The 18,951-nt window shown below is 38.5% G+C and overlaps 2 protein-coding genes and 1 long non-coding RNA gene across 3 annotated transcripts; all 3 read left to right on the top strand.

Annotated features, from left to right (window-relative positions):
- Positions 1 to 656: 656 nt before the first annotated feature.
- Positions 657 to 3,431, top strand: LOC116245975 (uncharacterized). The gene is made up of 4 exons (XM_031617632.2): positions 657 to 1,346; positions 1,572 to 1,655; positions 1,736 to 1,825; positions 2,913 to 3,431. The coding sequence occupies exons 1-4, from the start codon at positions 927 to 929 to the stop codon at positions 3,177 to 3,179; spliced, it is 861 nt and encodes a 286-aa protein (XP_031473492.1). The 5' UTR covers positions 657 to 926; the 3' UTR covers positions 3,180 to 3,431.
- Positions 3,432 to 6,066: 2,635 nt separating this feature from the next.
- LOC116245976 (cytochrome b-c1 complex subunit 6-1, mitochondrial) lies at positions 6,067 to 9,802 on the top strand. Its single transcript, XM_031617633.2, has 5 exons — positions 6,067 to 6,210; positions 7,142 to 7,198; positions 7,452 to 7,536; positions 9,355 to 9,444; positions 9,531 to 9,802. Coding segments are annotated over exons 2-5 (210 nt in total). The 5' UTR covers positions 6,067 to 6,210; positions 7,142 to 7,196; the 3' UTR covers positions 9,564 to 9,802.
- A 2,106-nt stretch (positions 9,803 to 11,908) lies between these two features.
- LOC126410609 (uncharacterized) lies at positions 11,909 to 13,238 on the top strand. The gene is made up of 2 exons (XR_007575007.1): positions 11,909 to 12,260; positions 12,560 to 13,238. It is a non-coding gene; the product is annotated as an uncharacterized LOC126410609 (long non-coding RNA).
- The last annotated feature ends 5,713 nt before the right edge of the window (positions 13,239 to 18,951 follow it).

The raw sequence follows: 18,951 nt of genomic DNA, 5'->3' as shown, positions 1-18,951 counted from the left end.
TTTTGTGCTTCTCTTTTTGCAGAATGTAATGGAGAATACGTTGAATCTTTACACCAAAAAATACAAACTCAACCTGAAATGTGGTTCATAAACAGAACAGGAATTGTATAAACTGGGATGCCAGTATCGCTGCATTCATTCCCTGGTTGAATTTCCTGATGGACATCACATATTGTGACCGATGCGCACATTCATAGCCTTGAGATGTTGATAGTTTCTACTTCCCCGTTCTATTTTATTTTCACGGAGAAAAAAGGATGTATATTTGTTGGCGATCAAAGGCCCATATCAAGACATTTAAAAAGGCAAAGTTCATACTTGGAATTAGGGGCACATACATTTCTTTCTTACTTGGGACCTGAATCGACCACACCACAGGTCAGACCCGCCTGTGGGACCATTCTAAAACCCTAAAAGGCCGGTAAAAAACATAGCTTTCTCCTTGGAAGTAAATATCATTAATTTAAAACACAGATATTTTCAGGAACTAAACAAGAATATGGGAGGAACTTTTTAAAGCAGCGAGTAATGTGAAATTATTGTAAATTTACATGCCAAAATGAGGTGGCTAGGTTTCTGGATTAATAGTATTACGCTTTTGTTGAATTACACTGGCCGATATTTTCTGATGGGCTTCTGAGAGAAACCGTATTTTAGAAAATATCGCGATTTTTGTGGGGAAGATGGGAAGGGTAGAAGGCTCAAGCTCAATGAGATCGTCCTGGTCGCCACTCGCATCAGTGGCAATCTCCACTCCGGACAACCTTCTCACTGAGAGAGACTCAGGTACGAGGACGCGATCCCGGAATTAGTTTCTAGGTCTCTTCATCTTCTCCCTTTTCGAACCCGCAGCCTCGGCGTGTTCTCCGTCTCCTAATTCACGGTGGGGAATAACCTCGTCCTTCGGTGACAGAAGTGGGGGAAGAATGGCAATGTGGAGGAGACTATCGCCCACGTTACGGGTTCTACTAAATCCTCTTCATCCTCCTTCTTCTTCTTCATCATTTTTGAAGTTGAGAGTGCAGAGCACGTTGCCGTCATCCACCAACAATGGAGTCCCCGACTCTCCGCTGATACCCAGAAACCCCATTCTTTCTGGTGGTTGGTTTAGGTCGTACAGTAGCCTCCTGAGCCTGAATGATCTCAGAGATAATAAGGGATCGAGGAAGCAGAAAACGAGGAAAGGGAGAGGTATTGGATCTGGGAAGGGGAAGACCGCGGGAAGGGGACACAAGGGACAGAAGGCCAGGGGGACGATGAAGTTCGGCTTCGAAGGTGGGCAGACGCCATTGAGGAGAAGGCTGCCCAAGAGAGGATTCAAAAATCCCTTCAGTTTGACGTTTCAGGCATTCCTTTTCGCTTTTCCTTGCTGTGGTTCTTCATTCATTCTGTTTGTTCTATCTTAATTCTGTTCATATGGGGCTTTCTCAGGGTTTGTTATTCTGGGTAGTCGATTTTCAGCCAACTGTATTCAATTTCTTTTCACTCATCATCTGTATGATGCTGAATTATATTATGAATGCCCTGTAAAGTATTTCTAAGATGCCTTGTATCTTCTGCTCATAAAATAGCCAGTTGGCTTGGGAAAGATTGCAAAACTCATAAATCTCGGCCGGATTGATTCCTCAGAGTTGATAACAATGAAGACCTTGAAGGTACGCTTGCTTCCTATCTCCCATCTTCTGCATCACGTTGGTTAATTGGAAAATACACGTCTCAGTATTCCAATTTGCAGGATGCTGGTGCCATTGGAAAGCAGATAGAAGATGGTGTAAGATTGATGGGACGCGGTGCTGAACATATCAAGTGGCCTATCCACCTTGAGGTAAGCAAACTCAAAATTTGACACTTTTTAGCCTTTGGCATATGTATATGACATTCTAAGCATTCCAGTTTGAGAAAAGGGATTGATGATTGTTTCGATAACTAAAGTACGCATTACGTGGACTTGAAGGAAGTAGAATATAGAAACCTATTAAGCACATTTAGTGATGGTGCTAATCCACAAATTAGTCAAACACACATCGGAGGTTCCTTTGAGAAGGCAATGGTTTCGGGCAAAGTGTGGGAGCTATAATCCCATCTTTGCCTATGGTTTTGTCGTGGGATTCACGGGCTTCTGTAATTTTTCATGGGTTACCAATATGACATTGAGCCAGTTTGATACATGGACAAACAGCTTAGCGGTTCCACTTGCAAATTTGAAAAAACATCGGAACAATTGTGACGAATGTTGATATCATGACTGAGCATGCATCCATGTGTGTAATGAGGGACACATGTCTAGGATGATGTTTTGATATGACATAGGGCATTCAGTTCAGGTGCTTCATGACGTGCTTAGACAGCAAACTCATTCTGAAATTCATATTAATGCCTCTTTTCTAATTCATTTGACAAAAAATGGTTCGATAAGGGGACATTTGCTTGTGGCGTTTGAAATTTTTTCAAGATAGATGGTCAGAGCTTGTAGCTCCAAGTGAAATTTTGGAAATGCTTTATTTGTTGGCCTATGAAACCAACGAAAAAATTCATCCAGGTTTTCTTTTCCCTTGATGACAACCTGTACGGGGTGGAAAACTTCAACAAAAAGTAGGCCTGAAAATTTTGACCTGGCTATCAACTGCTCCCTAGGCCGTCGTTTAATTTTAATGTGTTTGAACATAGACACTCACAAAACACATGGGTGCACACACAAAAAAAAAAACTGATAATACCGGACACTGTAGTATATCATAGTTTTTCTTTGCTATTAAAGTGAGAAAAAAGCTGAAAAGTATTTATATGTAATAGGAAGCACTTTTAATAGTCAATCATATGTGTAACCATGGCATGTCGAAAGTAATAATGGTACACTTAGCTGTTGCTTGCTGGAGCAATTAGCTCATTCCTCATTCATGAAATGTATTCAGGTGTCAAGGGTAACAGTCAGAGCAAAAGAAGCAGTAGAAGCTGCAGGTGGGTCAGTGAGGAAGGTTTACTACAACAAGTTAGGCTTCCGTGCACTGCTCAAGCCAGAATGGTTCGAGAAGAAGGGAAGGCTGTTACCAAGACCAGCAAGACCGCCACCAAAGCAACGGGATAAGGTTGACAGTATTGGCCGTTTGCCTGCACCAAGAAAACCAATCCCTTTTGAATCACCTGAGACAGAACCTGGCTCTGCACCAATGTTATCATAGTCTGGAACGACCATTAGTCCATTGCTTTTGTTCCATCCAAGAAAACATTGTAGCTATTTTGTGCTTCTGAATCTCTGATCGTTTTTGATCCCAAAAGTTCCTGTATTTTCTGCATCATAGTTTTTTGACTGCAGAAGTTGCTGTATGTTTTGCCTCGGTTGTTTTGACTGCAGCAGTTGCATTTCTTCAAGTATTACTGTTTTACACCCACACACATGCAAGTGTTTTTGATTAACAAATCTTTTATGTTTTCCCTCGGTGTTTAACTGATTAAAATGTTTAAAGTACGTAGAAAGTAATGATATTTCCTGTAAAATATGTTATACTTATTTCATGTCCTGATGCATGAGAAGGTAGAAGAGAAAATTTGTCATGTCCCAAATATTTGCTTCATACGTAGAATTGGAATTTGCCTTCCCATTGGTTGGAGCCTAACTTGTTTAGCTTGTATTTTTTGTTTAGCTGGGATATTGCAGATTTGTGAAAAAAGTAGATTTTGCTAGAGCAGCATACGATGCCATTAGGTGCACTTAGATGTTTATATCTTAAGACTCGAAGGGGATTGCAAACATGTAAGTTGATCTCTGATATTCCTTCTATTTGTTCCGTAAGTTTGTGAAACATGCTAGCTTTAGGAATTCATTAACTTTTACTAATTACATGAGTTGGAAGCAACGCAACCCTCCTGTAGTCCAAAATTAGTGGAAAAAGCTAGCTGTACATGCATGTTTTCAAGCATTTCTTCCTCCTGAAAAAGCAGGCTCCGTGCCCCTTCTGACATTAGTGCTCCTTGTGCAAAATTAGCAACCAAGGTACATGCTGATGTTGCTGCAGTCTAAGTTGTCTAACTTGTACTTTTTAATGGTCTTGTCAGTGACTACAATCTATAAATACAAATCCTTTTAGTTGCAATGCTGATCCTCCACCCATGGCATTATTTCCTCATTGGTTATTTTGGCCTACCTCAGTGGAACAATGTGAACAAAAGAACCTTACAGTTCTTTAATACCTGAGATATTTCTCTATATATTAAACTTCCAATTTACTTCTAATTTATAATAATCATTCTTTCTTTTTCTTTTCATTCTCGGACGTAGGGTCCATCTTGTTGCTTGACGAAACGTACTGAAGGTCTGAGAAGATCAACAAAGGAATGAGATTCTAAAACCTTCATAATTCTTATATTCTATAGATAAAGGATGATGTTATGGCATGTTTCCAGGAGAGAAAAAGTTAATGTGATTACTGATTAGGAGCCACACGCCTTGCCAGATTATGGACATTTGACCTGTCATGAGCAGAATATGTAGCTATTCTGTATGTTATCAGCAAGACCACCTTTCAAAAGTTATTCATAGAGAGCAAATTATTAAATCTTCTACACGTTATTCATCACCTCACCTGTCTAAAGAAAAACGGCCTTTGTGATAAATACCATTCTATGCCCTTGCCAATGTAGTTGTAAGAAGGAAACCCAAGTTGCTGCAATATCCACCAAGCATTTAAAGGCCCTGTAATCATCCCCAGGTAATTGCAAAAGCTCTACGGGTTCCCTGAATTGTTCTCAAGTCCTTGTCTTGAAATGCAGGTCTCAGTTTAATCATCTGCTGCAGGAAATAATAAGTCTATCTAAACGATTTCAATTTTGTCTTTAAATAACTTGAGCCAGTTTTCTGTGGGGGAGCCAGGATTTTTTTGGTTGAGGGGCAGTCTTCAGTTATCAGGCCAGGACTGATGTGGGCAGCCCATTGAATTTTTGAGTTATCACACTGTAATTTTTAAGTCTTCCAATGAGATTTTTATTGGGTTTAGTGTGTGCAGCGTTATGCACCAGCCCCGATGTATCTCCTCACAGCCAGTTTTAAACATGGGAGAACAGCTCTGTTCTCCCATATTTTTGTACGTAACATGCCAATCTTTGAGACATACTTATGAGGCAGTAACACAGTATTCTTATGAAGCAAGCACCCCCTAGACTAAGTGCGAAAGGAGAAATAATGGTAATTGATATTGTTGGAATTGAGTTAATATATGAACTAACACTTTCGATTTCCTTATTTAAGAAGTCGGGGAATCCTCCTCTTCTTTGAATGTTTCCCCCCTTCCCTTGAGCTTCGTCTTGGGGTTTAGGAGCTCATAGTATAGGCTCGTTTTATTTCATGGATTCACTCATCAAATGACAGTTATCAAATGACAGTTATCAGTACATAAAACGATAATGAAAAGCAAACATGGTTGATGAATTCAAGAAAGCGATAAGCAAATCGGATGGAGAAGGATCCTGGATTCAAATTTCCTGATATTGCTCGATTTCAGTCAGAATTAGGATCAAATTTGAATATAACTAATGTAATTTTTTCGTGTCAGATATCCTTCAAAATCAAATATTGATTGGATTTGTTTCCCGCATATACTTATTGGATTTAGTGAGAAAAGTTCCATTCAAATATCTGCACCCCATGATTAATTAAATGCAATCTCTTGTTGACTATTTGAATTTACACGGTCATGCAGTTTCATTTTTTTTTTTTTTAAGAATTGAATTCAATTCACAGAAGCTAAGGGAGCATTTGGATGACACCCAAAATCCAACAAATTCTACAATGCTATTTCAACCGTGTTTGATGACAAAAAAAATATTTCGCCAAAACTTATTTTTAGCATAATTTTTTTTTTCGAAAAAAGAGTGAATCACATGACACCCCAAGTTTATTAAAAAATGTGATTTTGTTCCTATATCCAAAAACATAAACTAATTTTTTCAAAACTAATTTTTTTAAAAGTTAGTTTTAAAAAACCAATAATATTTTTTTAATGGATCATCCAAACCCTACCTACAAAATTCTTACTGGAATGTTTGCCATTCAAACGTTTTAACAGACCAAGGAACATCAAATCGGGTTGCAGCTTGGACCCGAACTCTTTACGTCGCTCCCTCCCATTTCTTCGCGTCCCCGCCGTTGGTCAATATCTCCCTTCCCTCGGTTCTCCGGTCGCTACCCTTCTCCGGTTCAGCGCACCAGCTCACCTGGTTAGTATGGTTGAATGATTTCGTTTTCTCCTACTATATTTTGCGCTTCCGTTTCCTCTGTTTCATTTTGTTCTTCCTGATTGATCAGGAGGGATCAGTATCTTTTGGTTGTTTTTTTGCCCTACATTTTTTCTATCGTTTTCTTCTGATCCATCCTCTTCTGGTTATGACCCTCAAATTGTTTCAGTCTTTGATTTCAATTAGTTTTTTCTTGATTGTTCGTATACCTGATTTGTGTGTATCTACCTGACCACGTCTGGGTGCTGTGTTTTCCCTTACGGTTTGGTGTTGTTAATTGGATTCTTTCGTTGATCAACTGGGGTATCTCTTTTCTTCCTTTTTGTCTCTTATTTTTTGAGATTTTGAGGCCCGTGTTTAGTTTCATTGTTGTTTCTTTTGCTGCTTCTGTCCTTCTTGATAGTTTTGGAGCCGCTGGCAATTGTAGCTCTTTTGGAGACAAAGAATGTGGGCGTGTCTTCGCCTGTTCTTCGTTTTATTGTTTGTTTTCTCATCAGCGTGTTTGTTGTGTGATGACATGAATCTGAGTGTTCGTGCTTCTTTTTGTATGTTAGACTTTTAAGTTGGTCACTGAGTAGGAAATCCAGCATAATTTTTCGGTCGTTTGGTTGGGGGGACGAGCTTATCAGCTTCCATAATGAGTATCGGTAGTTGAGCAGCTATTTGTGAGTTTATAAATGCATGCCGAATGTTTGAGAGATGATTTTGACTTGAAATGGTCTTGCGGATGCATCTAAATAATAGAAGTTGTTGATGGCTTAAGCGGGAAACCTTCTCAATATCTTCAACCAACACAAGCACCTCGAAGCGTGCATTGACCTATATGTCAGGAAAAAGATAGCTAGTGTCAGGCCTGTTTTTCTTGGTGTTGCAGTAGTCTCTCTTCAAGGATCTAATAATTTCTACGATCCAGGTGAAGTTCATAAGCCTTATTGTTCTTGCTCACTCGAGGTAGAACTTATATTGCAATGTGAGTACTCTTCTCCCCTTATTCGTATCATTTCACTTACATTATTGAATATTTAAAGTCTAGATAACAGCCACCCCCCCCCCCCCCCCCCCCCCTCCCACCCACCCCCTAAAAAAAAAAAACTGACGGACAACCAACGTGAAAACATGTTGGCTGTTATAAAAGGTTTTGCCTTGTCTTGTTGTGTTGCAGTTAAATACGTGTCCTGGAAACTGAAGTAAGCTCGTCAATCTTGTGTTTTATTTGAATCCAGGGCTGATGAGGAGATTGTGGATCCAAAGAAGTATCTTGAAGAATCCTGCAAGCCAAAGTGTGTGAAACCCTTACTTGAATATCAGGTTATTTTCTTCTTACATTGAATTTTGGTGATCAATGGGTCATCTGCAATGTTGTTGCTATTTGGGTACTCCACTGCAATGCTGTTGATAAATTTATTGCTCCAAAATTCTTGCCCCAAAAACTGTTTATCAATGACTGATGAATGTGAAGTTTCCATGTATGATTCTCACAAACTAAATTTATCAAATTGCTTTACCAATCTCTGTAATTGGAGATTACACAGTTCAAAGTTCAAACCGTTATGAACTCAACTCAAGTAAAAATATTTGTGGGTGCACTTTATTGCTTAGTCTCGCTTGTATGGTATCTTTAACAATGTAGGGCTGGTTATGTCATTAGCACTTTATTGGCTAATCCCTTCGTATAGTCCTAGGAACGTGAAACATGCGTACTTTTATTGTTTTGGCTCTGCCATTTACCTTTTTGGAATTATAATAACTCAACACTTCATTCCTTTAGATCCCTGATAAGACACTTATTGTGTCCCATGTCACTTTTCGCAAAATTTTCCTTGCCAAGCCTTCTTAAGATCTAGTAGAAAATGTTGCTAGTGATTACGTGGAAAACTATCCCATTTGTTCTTACATTGTAAATAACGTAACATGGAATCCTCATAAGAGCAAAAAAAAAAATATTTTGTAATAGCCTTAACAACTAAGTTCACCACCATTGCTGTCTACTTCTACAACATTGCCACCAACATAATCACAATCTTTCTTTATCACCACCATCACAACCTCCCTGTCATCACTGCTATTTTTGTTGTCACCAATGCCAGATCATTACATGATTTTGCCACCAATGTCACTACCTTTGCTCCTGCCACTGACCACCACCTCCACCACAAGTATCACCTTCATTGCCACTACTTTTTACCAACCCAATCTCTAGCATCAATATCACCATCTGATGTTAAAACTTACATCTATGGATAACAAGTTAACAACATGTTCCATAGCTGAATTTGATCTCCAATGACATATTATGGTTGGTCTCCTCTTTCTTTGGCCATTTCCATCTGTTCTATCAAATAAGCCTGATCTGCAAGCTTGATACTTCTTTTTCTTCATTTGCTTTATCACTGACTGGTACACTCCTGATCAAACATTATCCGTGCCATCAATTTTATGTGTGTGGAGGTAATCTAGGATGAGGCATGCCATTTTGAATTTGGGCTATGCATGTATGTATGTTATGTGAAATGAGTAGGACCAGTTAAACCGTTTTAACTGGTCCTACAAGAATTTGGGTCCAAATCTCCTCTTTCTTGAAAAAAAGATGGTTATAGTTATGGTAACACTCCATCCTTCTTTATATATAGCACTAATTTGAGACCTTGAGTAGATAGGGAGCACTTTCACTTTGCAAAACTATTTTTATATCACAGCCTTTAAATGATTTAATGGCCTACAGTGTTTTCATGTTTCATAGTTCTATTTATATACACACACACACACGTGCACACATGAAGAGAGAGAGAGAGAGAGAGAGAGAGAGAGAGAGAGAGAGGTTAATGATGCATTGTGTGTACTTACTCCCACCTGGCCTGTTCCTTGTAATGCTTCTGCTTTTCTATGCTTAGGAGGTCACAATGACCAATGTTTAGTGGTCATAAATTTTGCTCCCTCTGGTCAGGCCTGGTTATTTGTTTAGGGACTGTTTCTTCAAGGTGGTCAGTAGGGTCTCCCTTCTCTTTTGTTCTCTCTGTTTCCCAACTATATTGCATGGATAAATTTGGTTTTGCCCTGTTCAGTAGATGCTTTGTGTTACTAGAAGAATACAAAAGCTTGTTTCTGATTCTGTATAAGTTGTTTCAGGCGTGTATAAAGAGGGTTCAGGGGGATGACTCAGGGCACAAGCATTGCACAGGGCAGTACTTTGACTACTGGTCATGTATTGATAAATGTGTAAGTGTGATTATGCACCGCTGAATTAATTTATGTTGCTTCTTTGGTCTAACCATATCTGCTAAAAGGGTCCAACAAAACTGCAGGTTGCTCCAACTCTCTTTGCAAAGCTGAAATGATGCTTGCGAGCTGCAAAATCAGTACCTTTTCTTTTCAATTTTTTGGAAATTGCGAACTGTACTTCAGTACTTTACTGGCTCGTCATTTGCTCAAGTCCAGCATGGCTGCATTGTGCTGATTGCTAAAACCTGATGAAGCCAAATACATTTTTGCTATATTGAAGCGTGTTGCTCACCTTATTTATGGTTCCGTTAATGAGAAAGCCAAATAAAGAGACCATCTGTCTTTTGTGGGCACGAGGACATGGTTCTTAGATTTTTTGTTATTTCAATACTTCACCTGCTTATTTTGTTGCTACACCAGGCCCTCGTTATCAATCTGTGAGCGTTCTCTGCGGTGCAAGGTTCAGATCGTGCATAACTTGTCCTTTCGGTTGCCTTAGAAATTTTTGTTAAGTTCCTTACTACATCTCTCTCTCTTTCTCTCCCCGAGAAAAAACTAGTACAGGAAAAGAGGAATATTTGAACTTACCCAATACCAGGAACGATGACATTCAGCCGGACGGGCAAAATTATTCATTTTGCTAAGATACTGAGAAAGGCAAGCCAAACAAGAAAAGATAGACGTGCACTTTGCCGTTTGCACTGGCGGGTCCAAAATTTTGGAACAAAAGTGGTATTTTTCGTCTTCAACAGAAAAGTAACGCACAGTTTTCTCTTCCTTGTTTCTCTGTGTGTCCGTGTGTAGCAAATGAAATTGAAAACTAGTGCCTGGGCCGTGCTTGAAGCTGTGGACTGAGGTATTGACTGTGGTTTGGTGGTAACTCGGATGATACCCAAGGACACCACTGCTGGTGTTGTTGGTAGCACTACTAAGATTGTATTGGGGCCTCAACGTCATCATAGTGCAGCGTTTTATGAAAACGCTGGTCTGGAAAAAGTTGAGTGGGGGTTGTCCGGGACAACAATTTTAGTGAAATAACAATCTGATGAAACCCATTTAGAAAAATAATTTGGTTTTCATTCTTCCTACTGAAGGGGGCTAGTTGTTCCATTCATAAAGTCTTTAACTTACTTTTCCTAGTTGCGTTAAGAAACAGAACTAAACAGGCCCCAATTGCAGCAAAAAAGTGGACCCTTGGTTGGGATGATAAGTTTGCCGTCTAAGACGAGGAAGGTAATGCTGAGTGCGGTAAGCGTATGGCTCTATGGAAAATTCTTCTTGATGTAGTCCAAGCTCTAAAGAAGCGAAACCTATATTTCAAAGGGAATAAAAAAAGAAACACATAATACATGTTCCGAAACAAAGATTATGACTCATAGTTCGGAAGGGAGTCGAATTGATCATTTGGGCAAGATGCTTCAACTTATGACCTGTTAGCTTGTGCATTTTATAAGTAACCCATATCTCAATATCCGTCTGATAGAGAAGAATTTCTCTACATTTTCATAATAAGATTTTAATTAATGGTCCGCTCCTTTGGCCTTTAAAACTATCTTACAATGTAAAAAAAGCCATGTTTTTCATGTTAATGTACGGGTAACAAATTTCGCAAAGTTCATTACTTTTGTCAAAGGGCGTGAACATGAACAACCCACACATGTCGCAACAGAAATGTTTCCAGACTGCATACGTTCTCGTGATCAAGCAATACGCTAGCTTCTTACATGATTCTTTTTTTGTTAATTACAATGTAGGGCTGTCCAATATTTCAATTAATTTGATATGAATACGTTTGTTACTCTTATACGCTTGAGTGTGTAGCTGGCCATTTTACCTGCAATAAGACGGATGAAAAAGTGTTTTAGCTAGACGGTTTATAACATGAGAATGGTGCTCTATACCGTTACACCGCAACAAAAATCTCTACATATTTGATTTACGAAGTTCAATCGCTATTTCTAGTATATAATAGCTTCGAATCAATAAAAAAAACCCCCCAAGAAAAAAAAACGACAACTAGAGAAACCCCATTTTCCATTTATGCAGATAAAGAAGCATTTCTCAGAGGTAGTAAAACAAGTTACTAACACAAACCTACAAAAAAAAAAATACATAACAAATAAATCATACAAAACCCACATCACAAACCAAAGCAATCTTATGAATCCCCTGCTAAGCCCTACCCGCACTTTGACTTGAAAAGTAAGATAGGGGTTGTTTGATAGTTGAGACATTCTGTACGTGTTTCATGACCACAAGATTTGTGATATATTAATGACGACAAGGTTTATTTGTGATATATTAATGGAACACTAGAATTGGGTGTCAATAAGTATGTCAGAAAGCCATTTGTCAAGCAACTCCCTTTCTATGTCTCTCGGTCGCTTTTGCTTTTCGCTCCGTTCACCAAAGCACCATTACTGTTCAGGTACGCAGCGACTAGGGAAGTGCCGCTATCTGGTTCTCGTAGGTTTCTTTCTCAAGCAGAGCAGTTTCCATAATTTTTTTCAAATGGGATCTGGGTTTTCAAATTTTCTTCCTTTCATAGTGTAGCTCTCCATTTACACTGCGGAAGGAAGGAAATTTGAAAACCTAAAATCCCATTTGACAAAAAATAATTATGGAAACTGCTCTGCTTGAGAAAGAAAACGACCGAGAACCAAGATATCGCTCCTTACCTGAACAATAATGGTGCTCTCGTGAACAGAGCTAAAAGCAACGCGACCGACACATAGAGAGAGAGAGAGAGAGAGAGAGAGAGAAAGAAAGAGGCAGGAGCTTAGCAGGGGATTCATAAGATTTCTTTGGTTGATGTGGGTTTTGTATGATTTATTTTGTTATGTATCTTTTTGGTTTGTAAGTTTGTGTTAGTAACTTGTTCTACTACCTGTGAGAAATGCTTTTCATCTGTAGAAAGGGAAAATGGGGTTTCTCTAGTTGTTGATTCTTTGGTTTTTTTTTTTTTTATGATTCGAAGTTATATTATACTAGAAACAGCGATTGAACTTCGTAGACCAAATATGTAGAGATTTTGGTTGTGGTTTGACGGTATAGAATACCATTCTCAAGTTATAAACTGTAGCTAAAACACTTCTCATCCGTCTTATTGCAGGTGAAGATACTAACCGGCGGTAGAAAATTATATGTGCGGTCTGTAAATTATTTGTACCGTGTGGAAGGATGCCCACCTGCCTCCTGCAGAGTAGAGGCCTCGCTTTCCCATGTCTGGATTCAGGCTCATTGCTGAGTGGGAGAATCCAGGACTCATGCCGAGGGCACAAACGTTCTCCATTTTTGAGTGCAGTCATAGATGAGATGAGCAGCCGTCATGGTTTGATGAATTAGTTGGTGAATCTGAAAGGGGTCTCAGTGGAAGTCTCCATCGACGCTCTTGTAGTGATTCTGCTACATTTTCAGAACCTCCAACAGCCCTTTCACTGTTAAAATCATTGCAGAGTGACAAAGCTTATTCACAGAAAGTTGGATGAGTTAGCAAAAGAATGTCCCAGCTATAACAGGTTGGATAGAAAGGAAGATGTCCCATCTTCCTATGCTCACATACTAATGATGAAACACCAAAAACAGAAATGAGACCTCTTCTGCTATTTCATCTGGTTGCGTATATGGCCCCCATTTTCCTAGATTGAAGCCTGATATTGAAAGTCCCATTGTATCTGAAGAATACAGAGGTGAGATCCCACTCTCATTGTTGGCTGACTAGAACATCTATCGTTTTGCCTCCGAAATTCCATTTATAATGCAAAAGAAAGTTCTGGCGGCACTGCCACTAATCAAGACCCTGAGATTAAGTTAGCTAAAAGGTGTGTGTGCAGCTCTTCTCTGAAAAATGAAAATTATAAGCGAAATCATAGTTAATTGTTATTGTATTGGGAAGTAAATTAAAAAAAAAAGGAGATTTAACTGTGGTTTTTCACCACGGAAGGCCACTATTGGTCTTAGAATCGATAGTGTGAGGTTTGATATTTATACTCTTTGTTTGCAATGATTTTTAGATTTATTTCCTAATTTATTTTGGCGACAATTATTGTTTATTACAATGAGATTATTATTTTGTTAGCATCTTTACCTCCATAGGTACCTTTCCCTTATGTGTTATGATATTAATCTTTAAGAATAATAACATTCCTTTTGTTTGGAAGATCCTATTTGGTAATGTTAGATACTTTGCAAATTGCTTTCCATTTTCATTATCCCTCAAAATTGAAAACATAGTTGGAAGGTCCAAGAGATATTTCAATTGACGTTTTTTCAGTTACAGGCCAATGATCCTATTTGCTGATAGTAATGCCATTATTATTTTTGTTCATGTCTTGACCTTCATAGATATCATTCCCTTATAGGTTTCCACATTAACTTATCAATAATAACATTTCTTTCACTGTGAAAGTCCAATTTGATAACATTAAATACTTTGCATAACATATTTTATTTTCATTCTTCCTCAAATTGGATAACATATTTGGAAAGTCCAACTTAGCCTTGAAAATTTTGTGAAGATGGATCGAGTCATTACTTTGTTGAAGAAGCTAACGATCTCTTGGTGGTGTGGAAACCTTCATTGAAGAATAAATCTTCTTCAGCGAGTGTTCCTTATTATCCAACGTCATATTTTCCATCTTACTTTAGCAAATTTTGCTCATTAACTATCCTCGTATTTTCCATCCTATCTTGTTACATACGAAGGTTTTTCTACTCTGATACCATGCTAAAAATCCACAAAAAATTAATAGACATTGGATATTTAACATGGTTTTTTACCACGGAAGGCCGCTATCGACCTTAGGGGATTAGATAGTATGAGAAATGATGTTCATATTATCTATTTTTATAAAAATCTCCAAATATTTCTTCTGATTTTTTTTACCACACCAAGTCGCTGACGTTCCTCATTGATAACAACACCAGCTTTAAGAATCAGCTGACTTGCTAGATCGGTGACTTAGGATCAGAATAGCTTGAGTTTAGTTCAGTTCAACTGTTTTAAAGTGCAAAAAATAATTTTTATCCATAGGTTTTTTAAACCATTTTTTACTTTTTTTTTGTTACGAAAGCTTTTATAATTAGAGACATGAAATGAATACTAGCCCAAATTTTTGTAAATATATTCTCACGTCCTTCAATTTCTAAAAATATAAAGGCCCATAGATGATTCCGTGGTTGATATATATATATATATGGGCGGAGTCAGGATTTTCTTCAAAAGCGGACCGATAGTCCAATCTTTGGATCTGGGTAGGACAAAATTAAATTGAAATCCAAAAAATATATTGTGTAATTAAAAAATATTATTTTTTTCAATGTAATTATTTTTTTCATTGGCCAGGGAGGGGTCATGGCCTAGGCAGACCCCCTTCCCTTATATATATATATATATATATAAGAGAGAGAGAAAGAGAGATAAAAATAAATACAAGCTAAGTGTTTGTCGATTCATTACCTATTTATAATCAAGATTATGTTGCTCTAGGTGGAGAAACAATTGATTACACTACAAGGTTATAGTAAGAATCACCGAGTCATCTCGCTGACCCACTTACCCGATGGTCTACCAATTCTCGAGTTTGCCAACTATACTCCTAACAAAAATGGTTAGCTTAACAAAAATGGTTAGCTCCACCCTGCTTGTTTTTGCACCACATAAAATCTTTCTTCCTCCTCTTCTTCAGTTTTGTTCTCGGTATGGTAAGAACGTATGAGAGGGCCTCGTTCCTAACATCGACATCATCCAAAAAAACAATTTCAGGGAGCCCAAATTCTACCATCCAGTGAAATCCTTTGTCTTCCTCTGTGTTCATTAAGCTGGACCTCAAAGACCACCTGTTATGGAAGTCCCAACCTATATCGGCATGAACCAGATCTGATTGAATTCCATATTGCTGAAAACACAATTTCAGCCATAAAGCCAAAACACTAGTTCACCATATAGCAGAACCAGATCTGATTGAATTCCATATTGCTGAAAACACAATTTCAGCAAAGGAGTAGGCATCTAAGGGTTGCTACAAATGGCTAAGATGTATCTACACAATTGCAGACACAACCATGATCGACAATAAGGAAAAGATTCACCAGAGAATTTTCAGAAGCACGAAAGAAGCACAAAATCCCTTCTTCCAAAGCATGTGTCTGTGGAACAACGTACTCACCGATAAGGTCAGGTAGCCCTCCTTGGAAATGGCAGAAGAGCGTGGTGGTAAGGGCCGAAGGAGGCCATCTGTGGGGTGTAGTGTTATTGCTAGTGGACCCTGAAGTATAGACAAGGTCATGAGGCAATTTGTAAATCGACGTCTTCGACATCTTATTCAGGTATCTTGCATCGCCATATTCTGTGGATCTGCTTTCAAGCTTGGCCACCCAGGCGAGCCTTTCTTCCACCGCTTTTTCTCCGAGTTCTCAGAAGTTATACAGAGAACAGAGAGAGCCAGCAGGTATGTATAAGGCCTCCTCTGCTCATTTTCAGATCTCGCAAGTCATACAGGCAACAGAGAGGCCGGTGGCAGTAGGTGTCTGTAAGATCATGGCTTTCCCTCCAAGGTAGGAGAAAAGATATGATGAATATTGATGTTCACGTTCCTGAAAAATTTGAGGGCAACAAGCGGAGATGGAAAAGAGAGAGAAACTAATACTCCTGTCTAATCCAACTGTACAAAAAGTGTGCAATTATATCTCAACAATGGAACTTCTCAACTTCTTTCTTCCCCACTACTCTAAACACGTGGCGAAACACAACAATCTGATGAAACCCATTTAGAAAAAGACTTCGGTGTTGATTTTTTACTGACATATGGACTAGTCTAGCGATATCTGAATAAATCTACTGTCAAATGCTGATGTAGCTTTAGTTTTCACTACTAAATCGCCTGCATGCTAGTTTCAACATATGAAAAAGGAATTCAACACCAAAGACTCATCGAATCAGGAGCTTCACCAGTGCCCTTGTGCCATAAACACAAAATTCATGAAGAATGCATACACAAGCAAATGGCCAAACCAAGTATACAACCCGCACTTCTGAAAGCAACAAGATAGAATGTTTGGATAAGTTAAAAAAAAGTAAAGTCATTCTACACTGCTATACTGTGGATATCGGTACTTTTCCAATAACAAGGGAGAGATAAATTAAAGAATATACTCAATAGTGGCATCGTGTATTAATATTAAAAAGTAGTTATAGTTTTCAATCTGATAAATACGTGATAAAAATATCATAAGATTCTTTCTGTTTGATCTCTAATTTATGTTTATGCGGACGGCCAAACTTGCCGAATCGTACTATTAGATCCAACCTCACCACAGTATAGTATAATGAAACTTAGAATCAGATTTGTGGTAGAAAGGATCAACTAAATTCAAGTTCATATCATTGCAAAATTTTCGTATTCTAAAACTGGGCAGTACCAACTTTGACCACTTAATTTTACTAATTAATCGATTTAAAGTCAATCAGACAGTTGATCTTGGTCCCAAGAGTTTGCATCTGTAAACTTAGCACTATGTACTGCTCTATCTGCACAGATAAGATAATTAAACCACACAAAAAGGTACTTTGAATGGACTCCACTCTGTAAAGATGTTCTGTAATCCATTATTTTAAACCTTGGAAAGTTCGGGTTACATAAAGTGTCAAAAAACGGGTCTTAGAAAGTGCTGAAAACAATAATGCACGAGTTCCAAATATGTGATCAAGCTGTGGGATGCCCTTCTGATCTTCTCGAATCCTCTGGTCTTAGTGAAAGGCAGGCTATGCAAGTGGACAAAGAACCACAATCTCAAGGATTCGAATGTATAGCTGCAGTGTCATGATCATCTTCACGATGATCCAAAATGATAATGTACATTACTCGGGGTACACTCAAATCACTTTTTAAAAATTGTTCGTGTTCTCTCTCTCTTTCTACTACATCATAGGTGGTGTTAAAAGAGAATATAAAAGAATCAAATTGGGGGCTAGAGGTCAAGTCTTGATACTGCAGTTCTGTAGCTGGACCTTTCTGTTACTGCTGTTACGCTGTAACTGTAAAGCTTGTTTATCATGGACTCAATTCAAAATCTCTTTCTCTCTCTCTCTCTCTCTCTCTCTCTCTCTCACACACACACACACACACACACACACACACACGTTGCCGTATCCTCCTTACGATGAACAGAAATTGCATCCCTTTGCTCATTCTTTTTCTGAAACTAAGTCTCGCTCTCTCTCATTCTCTCTCTTATGGCCAACTTGGTTTTTGATAATGATCTTTAGCCAGTTGAATATGCAGTTCTCCGAATTCAGTTGTAGGATCTTCTTCTGTTTCGGGTGTTTCAAACTATGCTTTCAACACTTTCACACCATGGACATCATGGGATTAGCATCTCATATTTAATACTAGTGAGTGCTGGTGCATTACGATGGGCCACTAAGCACCACACTCTAGAAAAGTCCATCTTCCAGGTCCCACACAACCAATTTAACCAGTTACATAAAAAATTATATCTCAAACTTTTAAGCCATCTAGATTATATGTATGCTGCGGTCTCCCTCTCTCTCTTTGTGATTATATATTTGTACAAATATACATATAGAGGAACTTCATTACCAACTCCTAGATTAATGTTACATAGGCATTTGGTACTAAGAAACTTGGCTGAAAACACATTTTTTAATCATCGAAGAAACTGTTCCTCATGCAAATAATTCAGAATAATTGAGAGGCAGCAACATAATAACTAAAACAATTCAGCACTGGAATGTTATGTCCTTGTGGCATGGTAGTTGCACTCATCAGATTTTCGGTTCTATCGGAGGTGAAAACATTTCTGGACCCAATCGCTCTTATTTCTTAACTTGGATCTCCTGATCTCATGATTCACATTAATTTGGATATGGGGATTCGGTATTCTAATGCAAAACTATAGAACCGAAGGCATTCATATTTGGTCTTCCTTTACCGGACCTCATTGGACAGACTTGGATCCGGTACATGAACCGAACTCGAAGGACCGAAGGACATCACTGGCCCACCTAAGTTGTTGAAGGGGACCACCGGGCCTTTCTACGTGGCAGAAACGCGTGGTCCAAATCCACGTCAGCAATGCAGATTGCCCATGTGGGTCCCACGAACTGTTGGACACGTGGCTCGGACGTCCACCGTTTGAGGGTCCAGATGGCGGCTCAGTGGAGGCTCCAAAACGTAACTAAAATCTTTAATTTAATTTATTTGACGGCTCAAGCGGCTCGGCTCAATGGCCCTAGTGACCCCCTTTCAACATTTATTAAATCATCCGTCCATATATATATATATATATATATATATATATATATATATATTAGGTACATGGAATCTCTTAGTTGATTATTTGCTTTTAGCTTTTGATGCTCAATCTTTTCTTTATCTTAATTAAGCACAACTAAGAAAAAAGGTTAATTCCTTTGGATTATATATAACAATTCATTAGAATTAAAGTGAATGTCATGGAGGAGAAACAAGGGACCATCATCTA

The sequence above is a fragment of the Nymphaea colorata genome, chromosome 1 (assembly GCF_008831285.2).
Source record: "Nymphaea colorata isolate Beijing-Zhang1983 chromosome 1, ASM883128v2, whole genome shotgun sequence".
In the NCBI taxonomy this organism is placed as follows: domain Eukaryota; kingdom Viridiplantae; phylum Streptophyta; class Magnoliopsida; order Nymphaeales; family Nymphaeaceae; genus Nymphaea; species Nymphaea colorata.
The sequence above is the reverse complement of the archived record's forward strand: the minus strand, read 5'-3'. Positions and strand labels throughout refer to the sequence as shown.